Genomic DNA, 17,818 nt, shown 5'->3' on the forward strand with positions numbered 1-17,818 from the left:
CTTCTCACAGCATCCTGAAGGGAGGGAATGCATAAAGGAAGAGACCCGACCAGTCCAGGAGCATGGCATCCACCGCTAATGCTTCTGGGTCTGGAACAGGAGAGCAAAAGAGAGGTAGTCTGCGGTTTTCCTCGTTGCAAACAGGTCTAGCATGGGAGTTCCCAAACCTTCCACAGGCCTTGGCAAACTTTCTGGTGGAGGGTCCATTCCGTCGGAATGACCTGGAGTGACCTGCTGAGGATATCCGCTCTTACGTTAAGAGCTCCCGGGATGAAGCGAGTTACTAGCTCTACGTTCTTGGTTGCCGCCCACAAAAGCAGGTCTTTTGCGATCTCGAACAGAGAGAAGGAGTGAGTGCATCCTTGTTTCTTCACGTACGCCAGAGCTGTGGAGTTGTCCGAGTGCACTACTATCTTTTTGTTTTCCACCAGAAGCACGAAATGTTCCAAGGCTAGATGTATTGCCTTCAACTCTTTCGCATTTATGTGCCAGTCCCGTTGGGATGAAGACCAATTGCCTGACACTTGAAGATCCCCCAATGTTGCTCCCCAACCCTCGTCTGAAGCGTCGGAGAACAATATCAGGTCTGGGTTCCTCTGTCTCAGCGACAAACCTCGATCTAGTTTGCTCCTGTCGTTCCACCATGACAGGTCTTGCTTTACTCGAGTGGATAGAGGAAGAACAAACGAATCCGTGTCTTTCTTCCTGTTCCAGGTCTGCTGTAGGAAGAACTGAAGAGGTCTCATGTGTAGCCTCCCCAGACTGACGAACATCTCTAGCAATGAGAGGGTGCCTAAAAGGCTCATCCATTCCTTGGCAGAACAAGTCTTGGCTGCCATCAGGTATCTCACTTTCAGCAGGCATTTCTCGATCCTTTGTGACGTCGGAAAAACCTGAAAAAGAACTGAGTTCATCCGAACTCCCAAATAAGTCAAGTCTTGAGATGGAGAGAGTTGTGACTTTGGAAGATTTACTATGAGTCCCAATTCGTCGGTAAGAGAAAGGGTCCTTTGTAGGTCCTTCATGCATTGGCCTTTTGACGGAGACCGGATCAGCCAGTCGTCGAGGTAGAGGGAAATGTGAATTCCCTCTAAGTGAAGCCATTTCGCAATTGGAGCCATCGTCCTTGTGAAAGCTTGTGGGGCTGTTGATAGGCCGAAGCAAAGAGCCCTGAATTGAAAAGTCCTGCCTCTGAACACAAACCGTAGGGAATTTCCTTGATCTCGGATGGATAGGTACATGAAAGTATGCGTCCTGGAGATCGAGGGACACCATCCAGTCTCCTTCCTTCAGGAACTGATAACCGACTGTGTGGTTTCCATCTTGAATGGTGTTTGAAGCACAAATTTGTTCAGGGCGCTTACGTCGAGGACTGGTCTCCATCCTCCTGACGATTTTGGAACCAGAAACAGACGGTTGTAGAACCCGGAGATGAAGGTTCGAGGACTGCTTCTATGGCTCCCTTTTGAAGGAGGAAGTAACTTCCTCCTCCAACACCACAAGTTTCTCTGAGTCCCTGGATGATACGTTGAAGTCTACTGGCAAAGACTTTAAAGGAGGACTCTCTGAGAAGGGAATGGTGTAGCCTTCTCTCAGAACGTTGATCACCCAGGGTTCTGCCCTTGCCCTCCCAAACTTGCCAGAACGACTTTAGTCTGGCTCCGACCGTCGCATGAAGGACCTTGAACTCATCGGTTGGTACCCCTAGCTTTCTGGGGATGAGAAGAGAATTTTCCTCTTCCTCTAGCACGGGAAAAGGGCCGAGAAGGAGTACCCCGAGAAGGCCTAGAGGATACAGGGAAAGGCGGCTTGGGTACTACTGGAGAAGTCGAAAACCTGGGTCTTTTCAAGAATGAGCCAGTAGGTCTTGAGTAGACTTCCCACGAGAGAGCCTCCAAATTTCCCTAACTAACGTGGCGGGAAAAAGGGATTCCTTAAACAAAGGAGCAAAAAGAAGAGCAGATTTCTGGTTCCTGGAGACTCCTCTCGCGACAAAACGAAATCCAATGTGCTCTCTTCTTCAAAATGCCAGTAGCAGTCACTGAGGCAATTTCTGACGTTCCGTCCATGATGGCCTTGTCCAGGCAGGCCAAAATAGCATCAAGATCCGTAGCAGTCTTGGGGGGAAGATCACAGACTTTCACTATCCTGCTCAAGGCTCCTATAGACCAGTCAATAAAAGAAAAGATCTCCAAGATCCTATAGGAACTCTTCACCAGATGGTCAATTTCCAAGACGAGAAGCCGACTTTGGACGAAGAAAAAGCTGAGCGACGGGCAGAATCCACAAGGCTGGAGAAATCCCCCTTGAGAGGAGGCAGAGTCTCCCAAGGAAAAGACTTCCCCAGTCTCATACCACGAACGAGACTTAAAAGACAGTTGAGAGGGGAAAACAGAAAGATGTTTTACCCTGAGATCTTTTCTTGCTCAACCATCCTTCTTGCCTTCGGAGAGCTCTTTTCGCCAAAACAGACAGGACCAGCTTCAGAAATCTAGAGGAAGGAGGTTTAAAATCCTTGGCAAACTGCGTAGTTGGAGACGAAGGGAAGCTGGAGCAAAGTCTTCTTGAAAATGTTCTTCAAAAGTTGTAAGAGATGCTTAAAGTTGGACGTAGGAGCAGACGGAACATCATCTACTTCAAACATCGGAAACTGGGGAGAGAATCTCTGAAGCAGTTGGAGCACCGCGGATAGAAACGTCTCCGGGAGCCAAACTTGCGTTATCCTCTTGAGTGTCGCGAACGTCACCGAGGCGCCAAGTGCCCGACCGCGTCAAGCGTATCCAAACATGAGCTTGAGAGGAGTCAGGAGCCTTAGAAGATCCGAGAGCCAAAGAGGCGCCAAAAACCACGGTAGCGCCAGAAGCGCAAACATTGTGCGCCTTGGAAACGTGTTGTGGAGAGGCGCCAAGCGCCAAAGTAGCGTCGTGAGTGCGGCCGGTGCGGGCGGAAGTGGCGCCAAGAGCGTGATCGGAAGCGGAGCCAGGCGCGCGAGCGGAAGCGGCGCCAGGTGCGTGAGCGGGAGCAGAGACCGGAGCCTCAGTTGCAGAAGGATCCTGAAGTGCTGGTGCTTTAAAACCTTCGAAAAGTCTCAAAATCTTGTCCAATTTGTCCTCTTGCGAAAGGGGGGCAGGAACCGGAGGCATAAAAGCCGACTTGGGATCCAACGGGAAGGAAGCCGCTACTTGCATGCTAACAGGAGGATCCGCGGCGCATACGATCCGTAGAATGTACATCCGGACTGCCTGAAGAAGAAGAGATCTCTGGGCTATCCCAAAAGCTACAAGACGGAAGAGGAGAACGTGCGAAAGTTTCTTGATAGGAACTTGACTTGGAGAGGAAGCTCTGCGTCTCTTCAGCGGCCTACTAGACTCTGACTGCTTCCAACTCCTCCTCGGTGAAACAGAAGCACAAGAAGACACTTCCGCATCGCTTTTACTATGGCGAGCTGCAACAGCCTGGGACCTTAACAGGACTGTTAGAGGGAGCAACTGCTCGTGAGCAGACCCCACTCGCCTCCCTTCGGCTTTCGGCATGTCTTCTCCTGAGCCCTGGGAGCCGGACAGAGGCCTAGACCTAGGAGAGCGAGGGGACGAACAGTCACCTCCTCCACAACACTATCACTGCAACACTTCGATGTCTAGACATCGCACTCACATCCTGGCCAATCTTCTCTATCGCAGAGAAAAGAGCCGAAATCTTACCATCAAATTCTGCCCGAAGGTCTGACACGGTAGTGGGTTGGAAACAACAGGTTCCGGGGCAGGAATAGGAACAGGAGGGGTAACAGGAACAGAACAAGAGGCAATACTACTCCTACTCTGGGAGGAACTTCTGGCGAAGCCTTACGTGCCCTATCTTTACTTAATTTTGCCTGATATTTAGCCAACTTTTGCCAATCAAGCACAGACAAAGACGCACATTCATCACATCTATCCAGATTCGTGCACAATTTCCCTCTACAGTTAGAGCAAGAAGAGTGAGGGTCTATGTTAGACCGAGACATTCGAGTTTTACAACCCCCCCCGCAATATCTAATTTGAGATCCTGAATCAGACATAACTAGAAAAAAATCTAAACCAAAGCCAAAAAACAAGCCAGAACCGTCAACAAAAGTGGGTACTTCACCAAAGAAAAATCGAAAAGCACCGATGAATTTCCTGAAGACGAGCAGACGACTAGTCGCCGGCCCCGACAGAGAAAATATGATTAGTTGTTGATGGAAATGGATCCAGGTACCCCGGTAGAGGGCGGGGTAGTCGTACCACCTGACCATATATTAGCGGGACCGCCAGTTTTGAATTTTCTGTCGAGATCGAGAATTACAGCTATATGTAAACAACAGGTAAGTTCATGTTTAAAACTAGTATTTGCCACTGAAGATAACTGCATAAACCTTCCAAAGAGTGTCAGTACAATATTCGACAGTCAATGTAATCTTATGACTGGTCCTGTAATCTGGAACAAGGACTGCTGTTCTATAACAAAGTGAAGCTATTAACAGAAGTTGAAGATCCTTGAGTAAACAAACAGTTTCCTCTCAGAGCAGCAAACCTGCACCCATTGCAGACAAATGAAGGCAGCAGAAATTCTGTGCTTGAAGTGGATTGCTGTATATTTGCCAGTGCACTAATCCCAAAACAACACATCCAAAACATCACCAGTCATCAGACTGCAAACCCAACCAACCACTAGCTGATCCTGGAACTTTATAGGAGACAATGATGGCAAAGATAAGACCCCCAAAAATCAGCTCTTGCCAGAATAAAAAAAATAAGTTATAATTAACTGGATTAGTCAGGTAAAATTTTCAGGAATCATCCATAGACTTCAAAATCACCTGCAACAACTCATACAACCCCATCATCGGACACCAACTCTTATTTATAGTGGAAGCTCAAATTAATCAGAACTTTTCAACACATGAGAAAAAGTAACCATAGATACTTTATAAGCAAAACAAAAACAGACGTGTACAAATTATAAGTTTTTGGGTTCTCAGACTCAACGACACATCCAACACGCAACAAATCTGATTAGTCGAGATCCATTAAGCTGAAGTGCCAAAACCCTGACATACATTGCCAAAAGAAGACAGTGACACATATAACAACCAAACAGTAACAAATTAGCTAGATTTAGTAAGGTATCCCTTAACTATATTTAATACTGAGAGCAAAGACAAATGCAGAAACTTAAATCTTAATACTGTATGCAGAATATTTTAAAACAACTACAAAATATAAATGACATTTTTATAATAAAATAAAGTTTTACATATACTTACCAAGTAATTACTGAGCTATAGATTTCAATAGTGCAGCAAACCTTAAATTAAAAATATCGCACCACTGCTCTCATTGCATCGATGACAACCCCGCTCCACCACACAGGTTGGGTGGTAACGACACTTGTTGGAGGCACCATTATGATTTGCCGATATGTCCAAAAGAGGGGAGGAGGGAGGGCTCCGAATCAATAATTACTTGGTAAATATATATAAACTTTATTTTACTATAAAAATGTCATTTTTATACAAGTAACTTACCAAGTAATTACTTAGCTGAATCCAATGACTTCGAAATAGAAAGGACGGCCAGAATGAGAACAATGCTTGTCATTACCATACTTGGTTAGAGAGCTACTGTAGTTGAATACTGCCTCTGGCTGGTGCTCATCTTAACCTGTAGTGGCGCGGCAGTTGAGCCGAGGGTTGCCTCTACATCAGAAGTCTTGCAGCAGAGGATATGCCTGATCACTGACAAGACGTATAACAAATGAATGCCCTTACCATGGGTGCAGTACCAATAATTCCTACGACCAGATAACATTTGTCACATACACTGATCACAAAATCACTATCCATCCATAAGACTGGTGGGCACTCCAGGTACCATGTAACCCCCGGCTCCCTAAAACTAGACACCATGCGAAGAGATAAAAGAGAGAAAGAATCTCTCGTATGGTTTGTTTCCCAATAACATGCCAGCCACTGATAATGACCCTAGGGTACTGCAATTTTCAAACACTCTTTCAACTTCATCTAAGTAGCAAGATGTGAATATCCACTTATACCTCCAAAAGGTAGATCGAACAATGGTCAAAAGCAACTGCTCGGACTTCATGCACTTTCACTTTAAACTTCAGGCAAAGAGTGTCTCTGAATCCGAGAATGTGCCTCAGATAACAAGTCTCCTAAGAAGAATGACAGGACATTCTTCAGAAGAGTGCGACAAGAATTCTCGACAGAACTCCCATGGTAGTTAGAAGGTCCTCTGAATTTTCACGGTACCTTGCAGAAAATACATTAAGACTCTGACTGGGGAAAGAGCCCTTTGCTCATCCTCCAGGCCCCAGATTCCATTAACCTTTTAAAAATGGAAAGCGTGGGGTAAGGTCGTGGGTGGATCCTTGTTCTTGGCTAGGAAAGACCCAAAGTGAAAGAACAGACAGTGACCATTTGGGAGAAGTCTACACTTTTGTCAAAAACTTGCAGTTGCTAACTAGTTTGGCAGATGTGAAAGCTACAAGGAAGAATTTCTTCCGATTGAGGATCTTAAGGTAATAATAACAGATCCTTGAGTCCCTTTTATCACGACATCTAAATTCTATGAAACCAGATCAGACTTCTGTGTTTTGAAGTGTCGAACGGTTTGATGAGGTCATTAAGATCCTGGTTTGGTCACAGGCACCTAATTCTGTGCTTAAAAACCGAGATAAACTTCACTCAGTATCCTTTAATGGAGGAAGCAGGGAGACTTCTAGAGGTCCTCAACTAGATGAGAAAGTCCAGTATTTAAGTTAAAGATGTCTCGAAAGACGAGACATCATGTCTTAGGCACCATCAATGAAAACACTGTACAGGCAGTCCCCGGTTATCAGCGGGGGTTCCATTCTGAGGGTGTGATGATAACCAAAAATCACCGCTAACCAAAAATTGGCAATTTCAGCGTTTTTTCAGCGACTTTCAGAGCTTATTGGTGCCAAAAAGCGCCCATTTTCAGTTATCAGCACCTCTGTTAGCCATGTATTGGCACCAATACCCAATTATCGGTGCCAGTAAGCAGAAATCAGTGATTTTCGGCGCCGAAAATTGCTGATTTTTGTCACTAGACAAGCCCCATGAAACTGGATCCCCATTAACTGAGCCCGCCGTTAACCGGGGACTGCCTGTATTGTAGTTAATTGGTGGCCATCACAGGAAGAACCAGGAACCCCTCCTTCATTAGCCCAGTGGAGCTACGAGGGTCATCCAGACATTGGGGTGCGACAAGAACTTATTTAGAACTTCCCTCACCATGTTGAAGGGCAGGAAGGCATATAGATCCAAGCTCTACCAGTCTTGGAGTCTGACGTCTGTCGCCCCCGTTAGGGGATCCTGGGCTGGAGAGCACAAGAGAGGAAGACTTTTGTTTCTTGAGGTGTCAAAGTGGTCTAGATGTGATCCAGGGTCTGCTCAGTAGGAAGGATTTGCCTCTGACAGTTCAGTTCATCCGCCCTGTTGTTTAATTTTCCTTTGAATAATTCTGACAAATAATATTGATAAGAAGCAGGAACGAGTGCTGTCCCTTGTTACAGATATATCAAAATTCTGTGGTGTTGTCTGCATGCACTACCACTGTATTGTTGCCATTCATATTCGAGATGCCCCGAAGGCTTGGTGAATGACCTTAGACTCTGTAAACTTGACATGAATTTCTCCTTTCTTATCAATCAGTTATTTGGCCAAATTGTAACGCTCTCATATGCCATCAGCCCAAGCAAAGATCTTGCTGGGTGTTAGGAACAATCGCTTGCCGATTGTTCCCTTGGTGGATTGTTGCCTCCTTTGTTTTTCTTGCTGGCGAGTTGATGTCTGATGGATGGCGTCAGACTTCGTCAGTCAGGTTCGTAGCAGCAACGAGCCAGGTTCTGGAGGGCAGATCGACCGATGGTCCAAGGTAGAAGCAGCAGGTCTCCGTACCTGCGAGTCAGGTCCTGGCAGCAGAGCAGAGCAGCAGAGAGTTTCTTGAGGACGAGATGGTTGCCGTGTCGGCTCTGTCTTGGTCGTAATTGAAGGAGGACGTCAGTACGTTTCTTGGAGGACGAGATGGTTGCAGTGTTGGCTCTGTCGCGGTCGCCGGTACTGGAGGAGGACGTCAGCACTGTGCTTGAGGACGAGATGGTTGTCGTTTCAACTCTGTCGGAGTTGTCCTGCAGTGTTCCTGTCAAGCAGCTTGGGGCTGCTTCAACGGCTCTATTGAGTTTGTCTGCTAATACCGTTTCCTTGTGCTGCTTCATTTTGTATTATTTGTTATTTATGCTGCTCTTTTCGGTATACTGCCTTGGTATTATAGTATTTATACTGCATGAGTGTTGTTAATGTTACTTGATTATCAATTACGTTGTAAGCTGCCCTACCATATTATTTATGCTACCTGTTTATTTTTAATGGCAGTTGAACCGCTCATGCCTATGTTTTTGGTAATTTTTTTCATGTTCATTTATGTACTGACTCCTATTTTATTTTTATTTGGTTTTGATTGTTGCTGTACTTCTTAGTAATGTTCATTTAATTGTTTACTTTAAATTAAACTGAACCTGACTCACTGTAAATATTGTTAATAAATTAATTTTAAGGTAATTTTTTTTTGTATTTGTTCTGCTCCTCTCTCCTTTGTTTGTCACCTCTCGTCAGTCATTACAGCCCAATTGCTTGTTTATTTTAAAGAACCTGTCGATCTCGAGAGGCGAGATCGTAATACTGGGCAATAAAAAGACTAGTACACTCGTCCCTTGGCGGGCCTAACAGGAATGTAAGCCATTTTACGTATCTCCTTCAAAGGGACTTGAAGAAGCCGTTTGTCAAGGTAAGACTGATATTGATGCCCCTCTGGTGAATGATGTCCTCAACTTCTTTTGTGGCTCTCTTCAGGAGAGAGGATACTTCTTCCGAAACAAAGGGTGAATGCTTCTCTGATCCTTTTGAGAAGTTCGTCAAACTGATGGGAGAGGTGAGTAAAGAAGGGTTCTCCACGCAGGGGATGTAGTAGGCCCCCTTTAGAATTTGAGAATCCACTAGTCTGCTCCTTGCTATCCCATTTCTCCCACAAAGGGAGAAGTCTGGTTACAACTGGGGCAAGAAACTCTTATCTCACATGTAGATTGCAACTAAGGCTTGCTTCCACAAAAGGAACACTGTTGCAGAGGAAAGGCCATCTAGATCCAAACTGCAACAACAAAGAACTCTTTGGGCGCTTGGTAGGCCGAGCTAAGAAGTCTTGCATGTGTTCTTGTAAGAGTCTGAAACAATCTCTTCCACAATCGTTAGTACAAGGGGGGTGAAGCGAGTTCATGGGCGAATTCACAACGCTGACTTCTAAGACTATGTAACTCCTCTGATGGAAAAGGAGCACTAAATTCTTTCTTTTCAAAACTTCAAAAGAGAAAACGTTTGTGAGTTCCAAAGAGCTATCTCTGATGTCTTTGTCCATGCATTAAAGCACACTAAACAAGAACGCCTGAAAGTGCACTCCTAAAAACCAGAAGTCGTCTATGTTCTTCACTAGAGCTCCTACCATCTAATGTAGGAAGCTGAACAGTTCAAAAAACTATGAAGAGGTTCTTAAAGTGGTCGAAAAGAACCTAATTTTCGCTGGAGCAAAATCCAAACTACGAGAAGAGTCGATGAGGCCAGAGAAGTTCCCCCGCCCCTTGGAAGATTGCTACTCCCCACGAGGGAACCTCCCCGGTGATGAACGAGAGGTACCCTGTAGTAGCCCCTAAGCAGAGGAGAGGGAGGAAGCGAAAGTTGTCTTTCCTGTTCTCTCTTAGAAATGAGCCAGTCTTGGATTTCCTTAAGCACCTTCTTGCTTAGGGAGTCAGGAACTAACTTCTGGGTGGCTCCTCTTCAGGAAAGAGGAAGCAGGATAAGCCAAGGCAACTGTAGTGAAAAACAGGGATGAAAGTTCGCCTACAGGAGCAAAGAGGGGCTTACCACACCAAAGGAGCAGAATCTTGATTAATCTCCTCTTCATTCTCGATGATATGGGAGACAGGGATGCACCCTGGGGAGAGTTAGAGGTGAAGCTTTTCCAATTAATTTATAGCGCCCTGGGGTGAGTTAGAGGTGGGAGCTTTTCTAATTATTACCTTATAATCTCAGAAAACTGTAGTGTGATGGACACCAAGAGGGCTCTGGGCTGTCGCCCCCATTAGGGTGCTTGGTACTCAAGAGCAGAAGAGGGGTGACAAAGAGCTGGTTCTGGATTCAGGATCCAAGGCACCAGGTGCTCAGAATGCTCAGAAACCGGTGAAGGGTGCACTGGAGCTGGATCCAGGATCCTGGAGCAGGAGCGGGAGCTGGATCCAGGATCGCAGGAGCAGGAGCTGGATCCAGGATCGCGGGAGCCGGAGCTGGATCCGGGATCCTGGGAGCGGGAGCTGGATCCGGGATCCCAGGAGCGGGCGCTGAGCGCTCAAAACAAATACTTCAGGCACCCGGCATCGAAAAAAAAGGGTGTTTGTGCTCAGAAACTGGTTCTGGGAGCACTGAAGGTGGATTCAGGCTCTCGGGAGCAGGCACTGGGCACTCATGGCGCGTGCTTTGGGAGCTTGGCATCCAAAAGAGGGCTCTGTATACCCGGATGATCTGGAGAGAATGAGCCCGATAACCCCAATGAAGAGAAGAAAAAGGTACCAATGCAAGGACAGAGGGATACACTGCACATCTGCGGGAAGGTTGTGGACTACCTAAATCCTCTTGTCCCATTTAACAGGAAGTGGGGAAGACCAACCAGAGTCGCCCATCTGTCTCTTCGACTGCCTGGATGAATCGAGGGAGCACCTACAGCGCTCTCATGGCATTGGGTGCTATCAGAATCTGAGTCCGAGTTGAAGACACAGAACACACATTCACAACATGTCTTTCCAACCTCCATCTGTCAACACCTAGGATTTTCAGTAGGCTCAACTGATGGGGGCAGCGACTCATGTGTAACTCCACTAGCATGCCTCGGACCTCTTGTACGTCTTTTCTCCAGGTAGGGGAACGAGACAGGGACCTTGGTCTAGGAGAGCCAGGGAACGAGAAGCCGGGTTGGAAGACAAATTACACACATCCAATGACATGCCTTTCCAACGGCAGTCTATCGAAACCTGGGATTTTGCAACGGGTTTGACTGAGGAGGCAGCAACCCGTGGACACACCCCACCAGCCTATCTTGAACTTCCAGTATGTCTTCTCCCCAGTAAGGGGGAGCGGGACAGGGACTTTCATCTAGGAGAACCAGCAGGCAAGAAGCCACCTCCTCCAATTACACTTCCCTTGGCCACTTTCTAAAAGTCGTCTGTCGAAACCTGGGATTTTGCAACATGCTCGACTGAGGGGGCAGCAACCCGTGGACAAACTCCACCAGCCTACCTTGGACCTCCGGTATGTCTTCTCCCAGGATCAGAGGAGCAGGGCAGGGACCTTCATCTAGGAGAACCGGCAGGACGGAAAACCACCTCCTCCACTAGCACTTCACTTGACAATTCATACAAGGCACTCTGAATTCACTATGATCTTAAATTTGTTATCGAACCTAGAAATAAGATTGGCAACGGTATCGGGGTTAGAAGCATGGGAGCTAAGCATGGGAGTATGTGGAATGATAGAAGGCAGGGAATAGGAGAAAGATGGTGATCAGAAGTAGAAAGAATAATAAGACTAAGATTGACTTACGATAGGGGAAGAATCTAGACTGAGCGTATCTTCTCTCGGCCCTAACGGCCACCTTCCTCTTCTATTTCTCTCAATGTTACTAAGGTCTAACACTCATTACAAGTATCTCTTGTAATATACCTGTTCCCTACAATTACTGCACTTGTATGTGTAACACTGCAAAATTTAGGTAGCCTAACCTAATATTCTTCACTACAATAGCAAAGGCTAGAAGAACTAGAATTAGACATTACTGAGAAGGAAATTCTGTAATATGTGACAAGTCCTTAATTATATTATCATAACTTGACATAACTAAAGGAAAGGGATATTCTATCTTATACGACAGAAATCTCCTATCAATATTATCATAACTATGATATGCAGTTGTGCCTAACTTTCGGTTGTAAGGGAGAGAGCCTTGTACAACCGTCATCCATGTTATTAGCACTGCAAGAGTTAGTTAGCCTAGCATTACCTCCTCCACTACAAGAGAGACGGCTAACAGTACTTGAATCAGACAGAGCTAGATGAAAGGGATATTCTGTAGTATACGAAAAATATCTCCCCATGAATGTTATCATAAGTTGGATACTGAATCCGAACATATGAAGAAAAGCCCCGTACGACTGGCGGTCATTTGAGATAGCCTGCAGAGCTAGCTGGCCTAACTCACATCCTTTGCAACCAGAACAAAGGCCAGAAGCACTGAAACAGACATAACTATGTGAAAAAGATATTCTATATTATACGATAGATATATCTTTATCTATATTATCATCACTCTGATATGCGGTGTCTAAACTCCAACTCGATGAGAATGCCATTTCATCATAGCTACACTTAGCTAACTATCGCGTCCCAGAGACACTTGAACTGACAAAATTAAAAGAAACAAAGGCTAATCTGAAGAACTAATAACAGATCAGCAACTAGGATAAACAAAAGCGATAATACTTCACCAACTTCCAACAAATAAATTATTTGAAAAACAGGCAGTGACAATAAAGATCGGCAAAATCATAATGATGCCTCCAATAGCTGTCGTTACCAACCAACCCGTGTAGTGGAGCGGGGCTTGTCACCTACGATGCTATAATGTGGTTCGGATTCCACGATAAGCTGTAGGTCCCGTTGCTAGGTAACCATTGGTTCTTAGCCACGTAAAAATAAATCTAATCCTTCAGGCCAGCCCTAGGAGAGCTGTTAATCAGCTCAGTGGTTTGGTTAAACTATGATATACTTAACCTACGATGTAATGAGAGCGCTGGTGCGATATTTTGAATTTAGGGTTTGCCACACTAGTGAAATCCGTAACGAAGTAATTGCTTGGTAAGTTGCTTATATAAAAAACATTACTATTACCAGAGATTTAAGTAAATGAAAACTACAAAAACAAGCAAAAGAGTACAGTAACTGACAGTGATCACTACCTAATAGAGAGAGAATGTCAGTAAATCATAACTTACCAACAACATATGTGAAAATGCTTGAACAACAGAAAGTAGCATGGAAATATTCTCAAAAAAAACCAAGCAAGGAAAATTATGGCTGAATTCAGCTACCAGTGCCCTAGGAAAGACAGCAAGGTAGATACATGAGAAGTGAGGTTCTAGCCAATGTGAAAATGGACGTCTGACGGTAAGCATACAACCTGCTACCAACCAGTAAACATTTGTTGTTCTAGTTTTTATTTGGAAATGAAGCGTCGATGATCTGCACTAACTCACTACTGAGGAAATCATCTAAATGATGGGACTGCATCACAACACATCAAGAACTGTACAAAGAAAATATGGAACTAACCTGAATAACACGTGGAAGCACTTTCATGGCTATAACCCCCGCAGGTTGTGCCCGAGCTTTAGGAAGAAGGGGTAGCTGTCGCTGGACCACAAAACTCTTTCGTAACACTCTCCTTCCAGGCCGATTATTGTACTGTGGTAAAAGTTTCTGCAATTTAAAGGTCACATAATTAACCAGCAGCCATACACTTGATTCTTTACATTCTTCAAAAGAAATTAATATTATAGTCAAGACAGCCTGTCAAAAAGCGATGGAAATCAGGAAAATACAATGTATAACTTTTCCTATAGCTGTGCATGGTATTAAACAAACTGTAAAAGGAGTACTGTACTCTGTTTCATCACAACACTAGAGTTTTCTAACTATGGTGGATTTCCTACCCCAACCCCATTTAGATTTTCTAAACATGGTTGATTAACCACCCCAATCCCATAAATTGGACAGTATGATATAAATATAATCAGTACATCACATATACAGTAAACGCCCCGTATTTGTGGGGGATGCGTACCGCAACCCCCTGCAAATAGCTAAAATCCATGAATACTTAAAACCCCTCCATAAACACTTAGAACTGCCTATTTTAATAGTTTTAACACAAAAAAAAACTAAAAATGCTTATACCTGAGTATTTTAATAATTTGATCACAAAAAGTGCATTTAGTCATGAAAATGATATGAAAATACAGTAATTAGTGAATATTTCTCAGTGAAAAATACTGCTCATGGGTGAATTTTCCCAGAATAATGTGTATACTGTATACAGTTCCACAGAGAAATCCATGAATAGGTGAGTCCACAAATAGTGAGATCGCGAATACAGGAGGTTTACTGTATAGGGATACACAGCTAATTACAGTTTCAACTTCTGTCATTTTCAAATTTACAGCGTTTGTCGTTAATAATAAGATGGAAAAATAAAATTCTGCTTATTAAAATAATGAAAGTCCATTAAATGAAATATCCACTAAAAACAATAAAAGTACAAAATCACATAAACATAAATGCTGAAATATGAAAAATAATGTGAGGTAATGCTTACAATAATTTAAAAGCTTAAAAATTGTTTAAACACTGTCTTGCATTATGTTCATTACCTATACTCCCAGTGTTTCATCATATGGTGCTGGTTCATGGCAGTTTATTCAAATGTGTTTGCCTAAGCACTGTTCAATGTCTTTTTTGCACTGAATTTGTGCCTTTGGATTGAATCTACGCCTTTAATTAGTATTTCCAAAGTTAAGTTCATGGTTTATACATTAAATGTCTAGTTTATTTTGCACTGAAACACAAATTAAATATAACGATATAGTGTTACAATAATATATAACATAAAAAATTTTATACATAATTTTCTAATAACTTATCAATGTTTTTGAAGTATAACCCCACCTACCACCTACAATACCTGACTCACTCTTGAGCTTAATATTGTCCATTTCAATGTTTACTGGGAACTTATGCAATAAAATCCTAGTTTCTGGTGTAAAAAAATATTAAATATCATAATATAAATTAGCACATGAATATAACACATAATAAAATCACATATAAAACTTTTGAATGATGTCTTATCGACATTATTGGACAACATTACTCAGCCTATCACTTCTGAGTTTGCTAGTGCTAAACTACTTTTACAGATGCACAACATTTTGATCTACATTTTTTATTTTCAATTTTATGGCTTTCCTAAGAGGTATGTTGTGAAACAAAATATGTACAAAATCTTTTGAGGATTACATAAGGTGATAAATTCTAAACTTTGTTGACCTAGCCCCTTTTTTTATAACATTTACTTTTCTAATGATTTCTATTTTATTTAGGTACCTAATGACAATTTGTTGAATACAATAATGAATTTCACAATACATGCAGATATAATAAAATAAAGTACAGTATATACTACATCTGAGCATCCACGTTCATGTTCATGTATGTGTTATGTGCATGTGCATTTGTCTACTGATTTCATACAGCTACTAGATAACATTTTATACTTGTAATTTGATATCTCCACAATAAAAACCTAATGAACGTTTCATCCAAGTGTGTGTGTGTGTGTGTGTGTGTGCACATAGGGCTCATTAAAGTTATATTACATTATTATTGCTATTTATATTTGTTATAGCACACTAAAATTGATAAAATCATCACACCTCCTGAAACACATAAGCTAATTGAGCTTAGGATGTCATCTAACTCTGGTTGAAACAATGGGTAAATTTGAAATGCATTATATTTACTGACATACACAATTATATTAAGCTACTTTATTAAGGGATACGGGTGTGTTAATTTTATCAAAACTTAAAACACTGTAATAAGTAAACAGACATACAAGGACAGACCAACAATTCATTCATATGTCTGCTTACAGAAATGCAATTCACAGGAAATCCAGTGATTTTCACTATACCCTGTGCTATTAACCCTTAAACGCCTACTGGACGTATCATACGTCAACTAAAATTGTCTGTTGGGTGACGAGTGGACGTACCGTACGTCGATTACAAAAAATTTCAACCTTCGGTCAACTTTGACTCAACCGAAATGGTCGAAAAACGCAATTGTAAGCTAAAACTCTTACATTCTAGTAATATTCAATCATTTACCTTCATTTTGCAACAAATTGGAAGTCTCTAGCACAATATTTCGATTTATAGTGAATTTTTGAAAAAACTTTTTCCTTACGTCCGCGCGTGGTAACTCTGCCGAAAATTTCAGAAATTCTTTCATCATTTTGTCGTAATTTTTGCACTGTTTTATATTAGCCGTTACATAAAGTTTTATATATGAAAATGTGTGCAATTTCATGTAAAATACAACAAAATACAACCCATGGTTGTAGCTTTTATCAGTTTGGAAATATTTTCATATAAATCACGATAACTGCCAAAATTTCAACCTTCCGTCAACTTTAATCGACCGAAATGGTAAAAAAACGCAATTGTAAGCTAAACCTCTTACATTCTAGTAATATTCAATCATTTACCGTCATTTTGCAACCAATTGGAAGTCTCTAGCACATTATTTCGATTTATGGTGAATTTTTGAAAAAAAACCTTTTTCCTTACGTCCGCGCCAGAAATTCTTTTGTCACGTTGTCGTAATGTTTACACTGTTTTATATTAGTCGTTACATAAAGTTTTATATATGGAAATGTGCGCAATTTCATGTAGAATACAACAGAAAAAAACTCATGGTTGTAGCTTTTATCAGTTTTGAAATATTTTCATATAAATCACGATAACTGCCAAAATTTCAACCTTCGGTCAACTTTAACTCGACCAAAATGGTAAAAAAACGCAATTATAAGCTAAAACTCTTACATTCTAGTAATATTCAATCATGTACCTTAATTTTGCAACAAACTGGAAGTCTCTAGCACAATATTTCAATTTACAGTGAATTTCTGAAAAAAAAAAACTTTTTCCTTACGTCTGCGCACGGTAACTCGGCCGAACATCTCAGAAATTCTTTTGTCACGTTGTCGTAATGTTTGCATCGTTTTACATTAGTCGTTACATAAACTTTTATATATGAAAATGTGTGCAATTTCATGTAGAATACAGCAGAAAATAACTCATGGATGTAGCTTTTATCAGTTTTGAAATATTTTCACATAAATCACGATAACTGCCAAAATTTCAACCTTCGGTCAACTTTAAATCAACCGAAATGGTAAAAAAACGCAATTGTAAGCTAAAACTCTTACATTCTAGTAATATTCAATCATTTACCTTTATTTTGCAATAAATTGGAAGTCTCTAGCACAATATTTCGATTTATGGTGAATTTTTGAAAAAAACATTTTCCTTACGTCCGTGCGGTAACTCGGCTGAACATCTCAGAAATTCTTTCGTCACGTTGTCGTAATGTTTGCACCGTTTTATATTAGTTGTTACATAAACTTTTATATATGAAAATGTGTGCAATTTCATGTAGAATACAACAGAAAATAACTCATGGTTGTAGCTTTTATCAGTTTTGAAATATTTTCATATAAATTACGATAAATAGAAAAAATTCGACCTTCGGTCAACTTTAAACTCGACGAAATGGTCGAAAAAAAAATTGTAAGCTAAAAAACTTACAGTCTAGTAATATTCAATCAATTACCTTCATTTTTCAACAAACGTGAAGTCTCTAGCACAATATTTCGATTTATGGTGAATTTTCGAAAAAAACATTTTTTTACGTCCGCACATTACGAATTCATGCATCATTTTGTGATAATATTTTCTCTGTGTTGCTTTGATCGTTTTACAATTTTTTATATACCAAAATCATTGCAATTTGGTGTACAATACAAAGAAAAAGAAAATAATG

At 42.0% G+C, this 17,818-nt stretch overlaps 1 protein-coding gene across 1 annotated transcript in view; it reads right to left on the minus strand.

Moving 5' to 3' along the window:
• Positions 1 to 17,818, minus strand: part of crm (cramped chromatin regulator) — a 121,925-nt gene that overhangs the window by 22,441 nt on the left and 81,666 nt on the right. The window contains exon 13 of the mRNA XM_067091378.1: positions 13,487 to 13,633. Within this exon, the coding sequence (XP_066947479.1) occupies positions 13,487 to 13,633 (147 nt within the window). The remainder of the gene's footprint in view (positions 1 to 13,486; positions 13,634 to 17,818) is intronic.

The sequence above is a fragment of the Macrobrachium rosenbergii genome, chromosome 48, assembly GCF_040412425.1.
Source record: "Macrobrachium rosenbergii isolate ZJJX-2024 chromosome 48, ASM4041242v1, whole genome shotgun sequence".
Lineage (NCBI taxonomy): Eukaryota > Metazoa > Arthropoda > Malacostraca > Decapoda > Palaemonidae > Macrobrachium > Macrobrachium rosenbergii.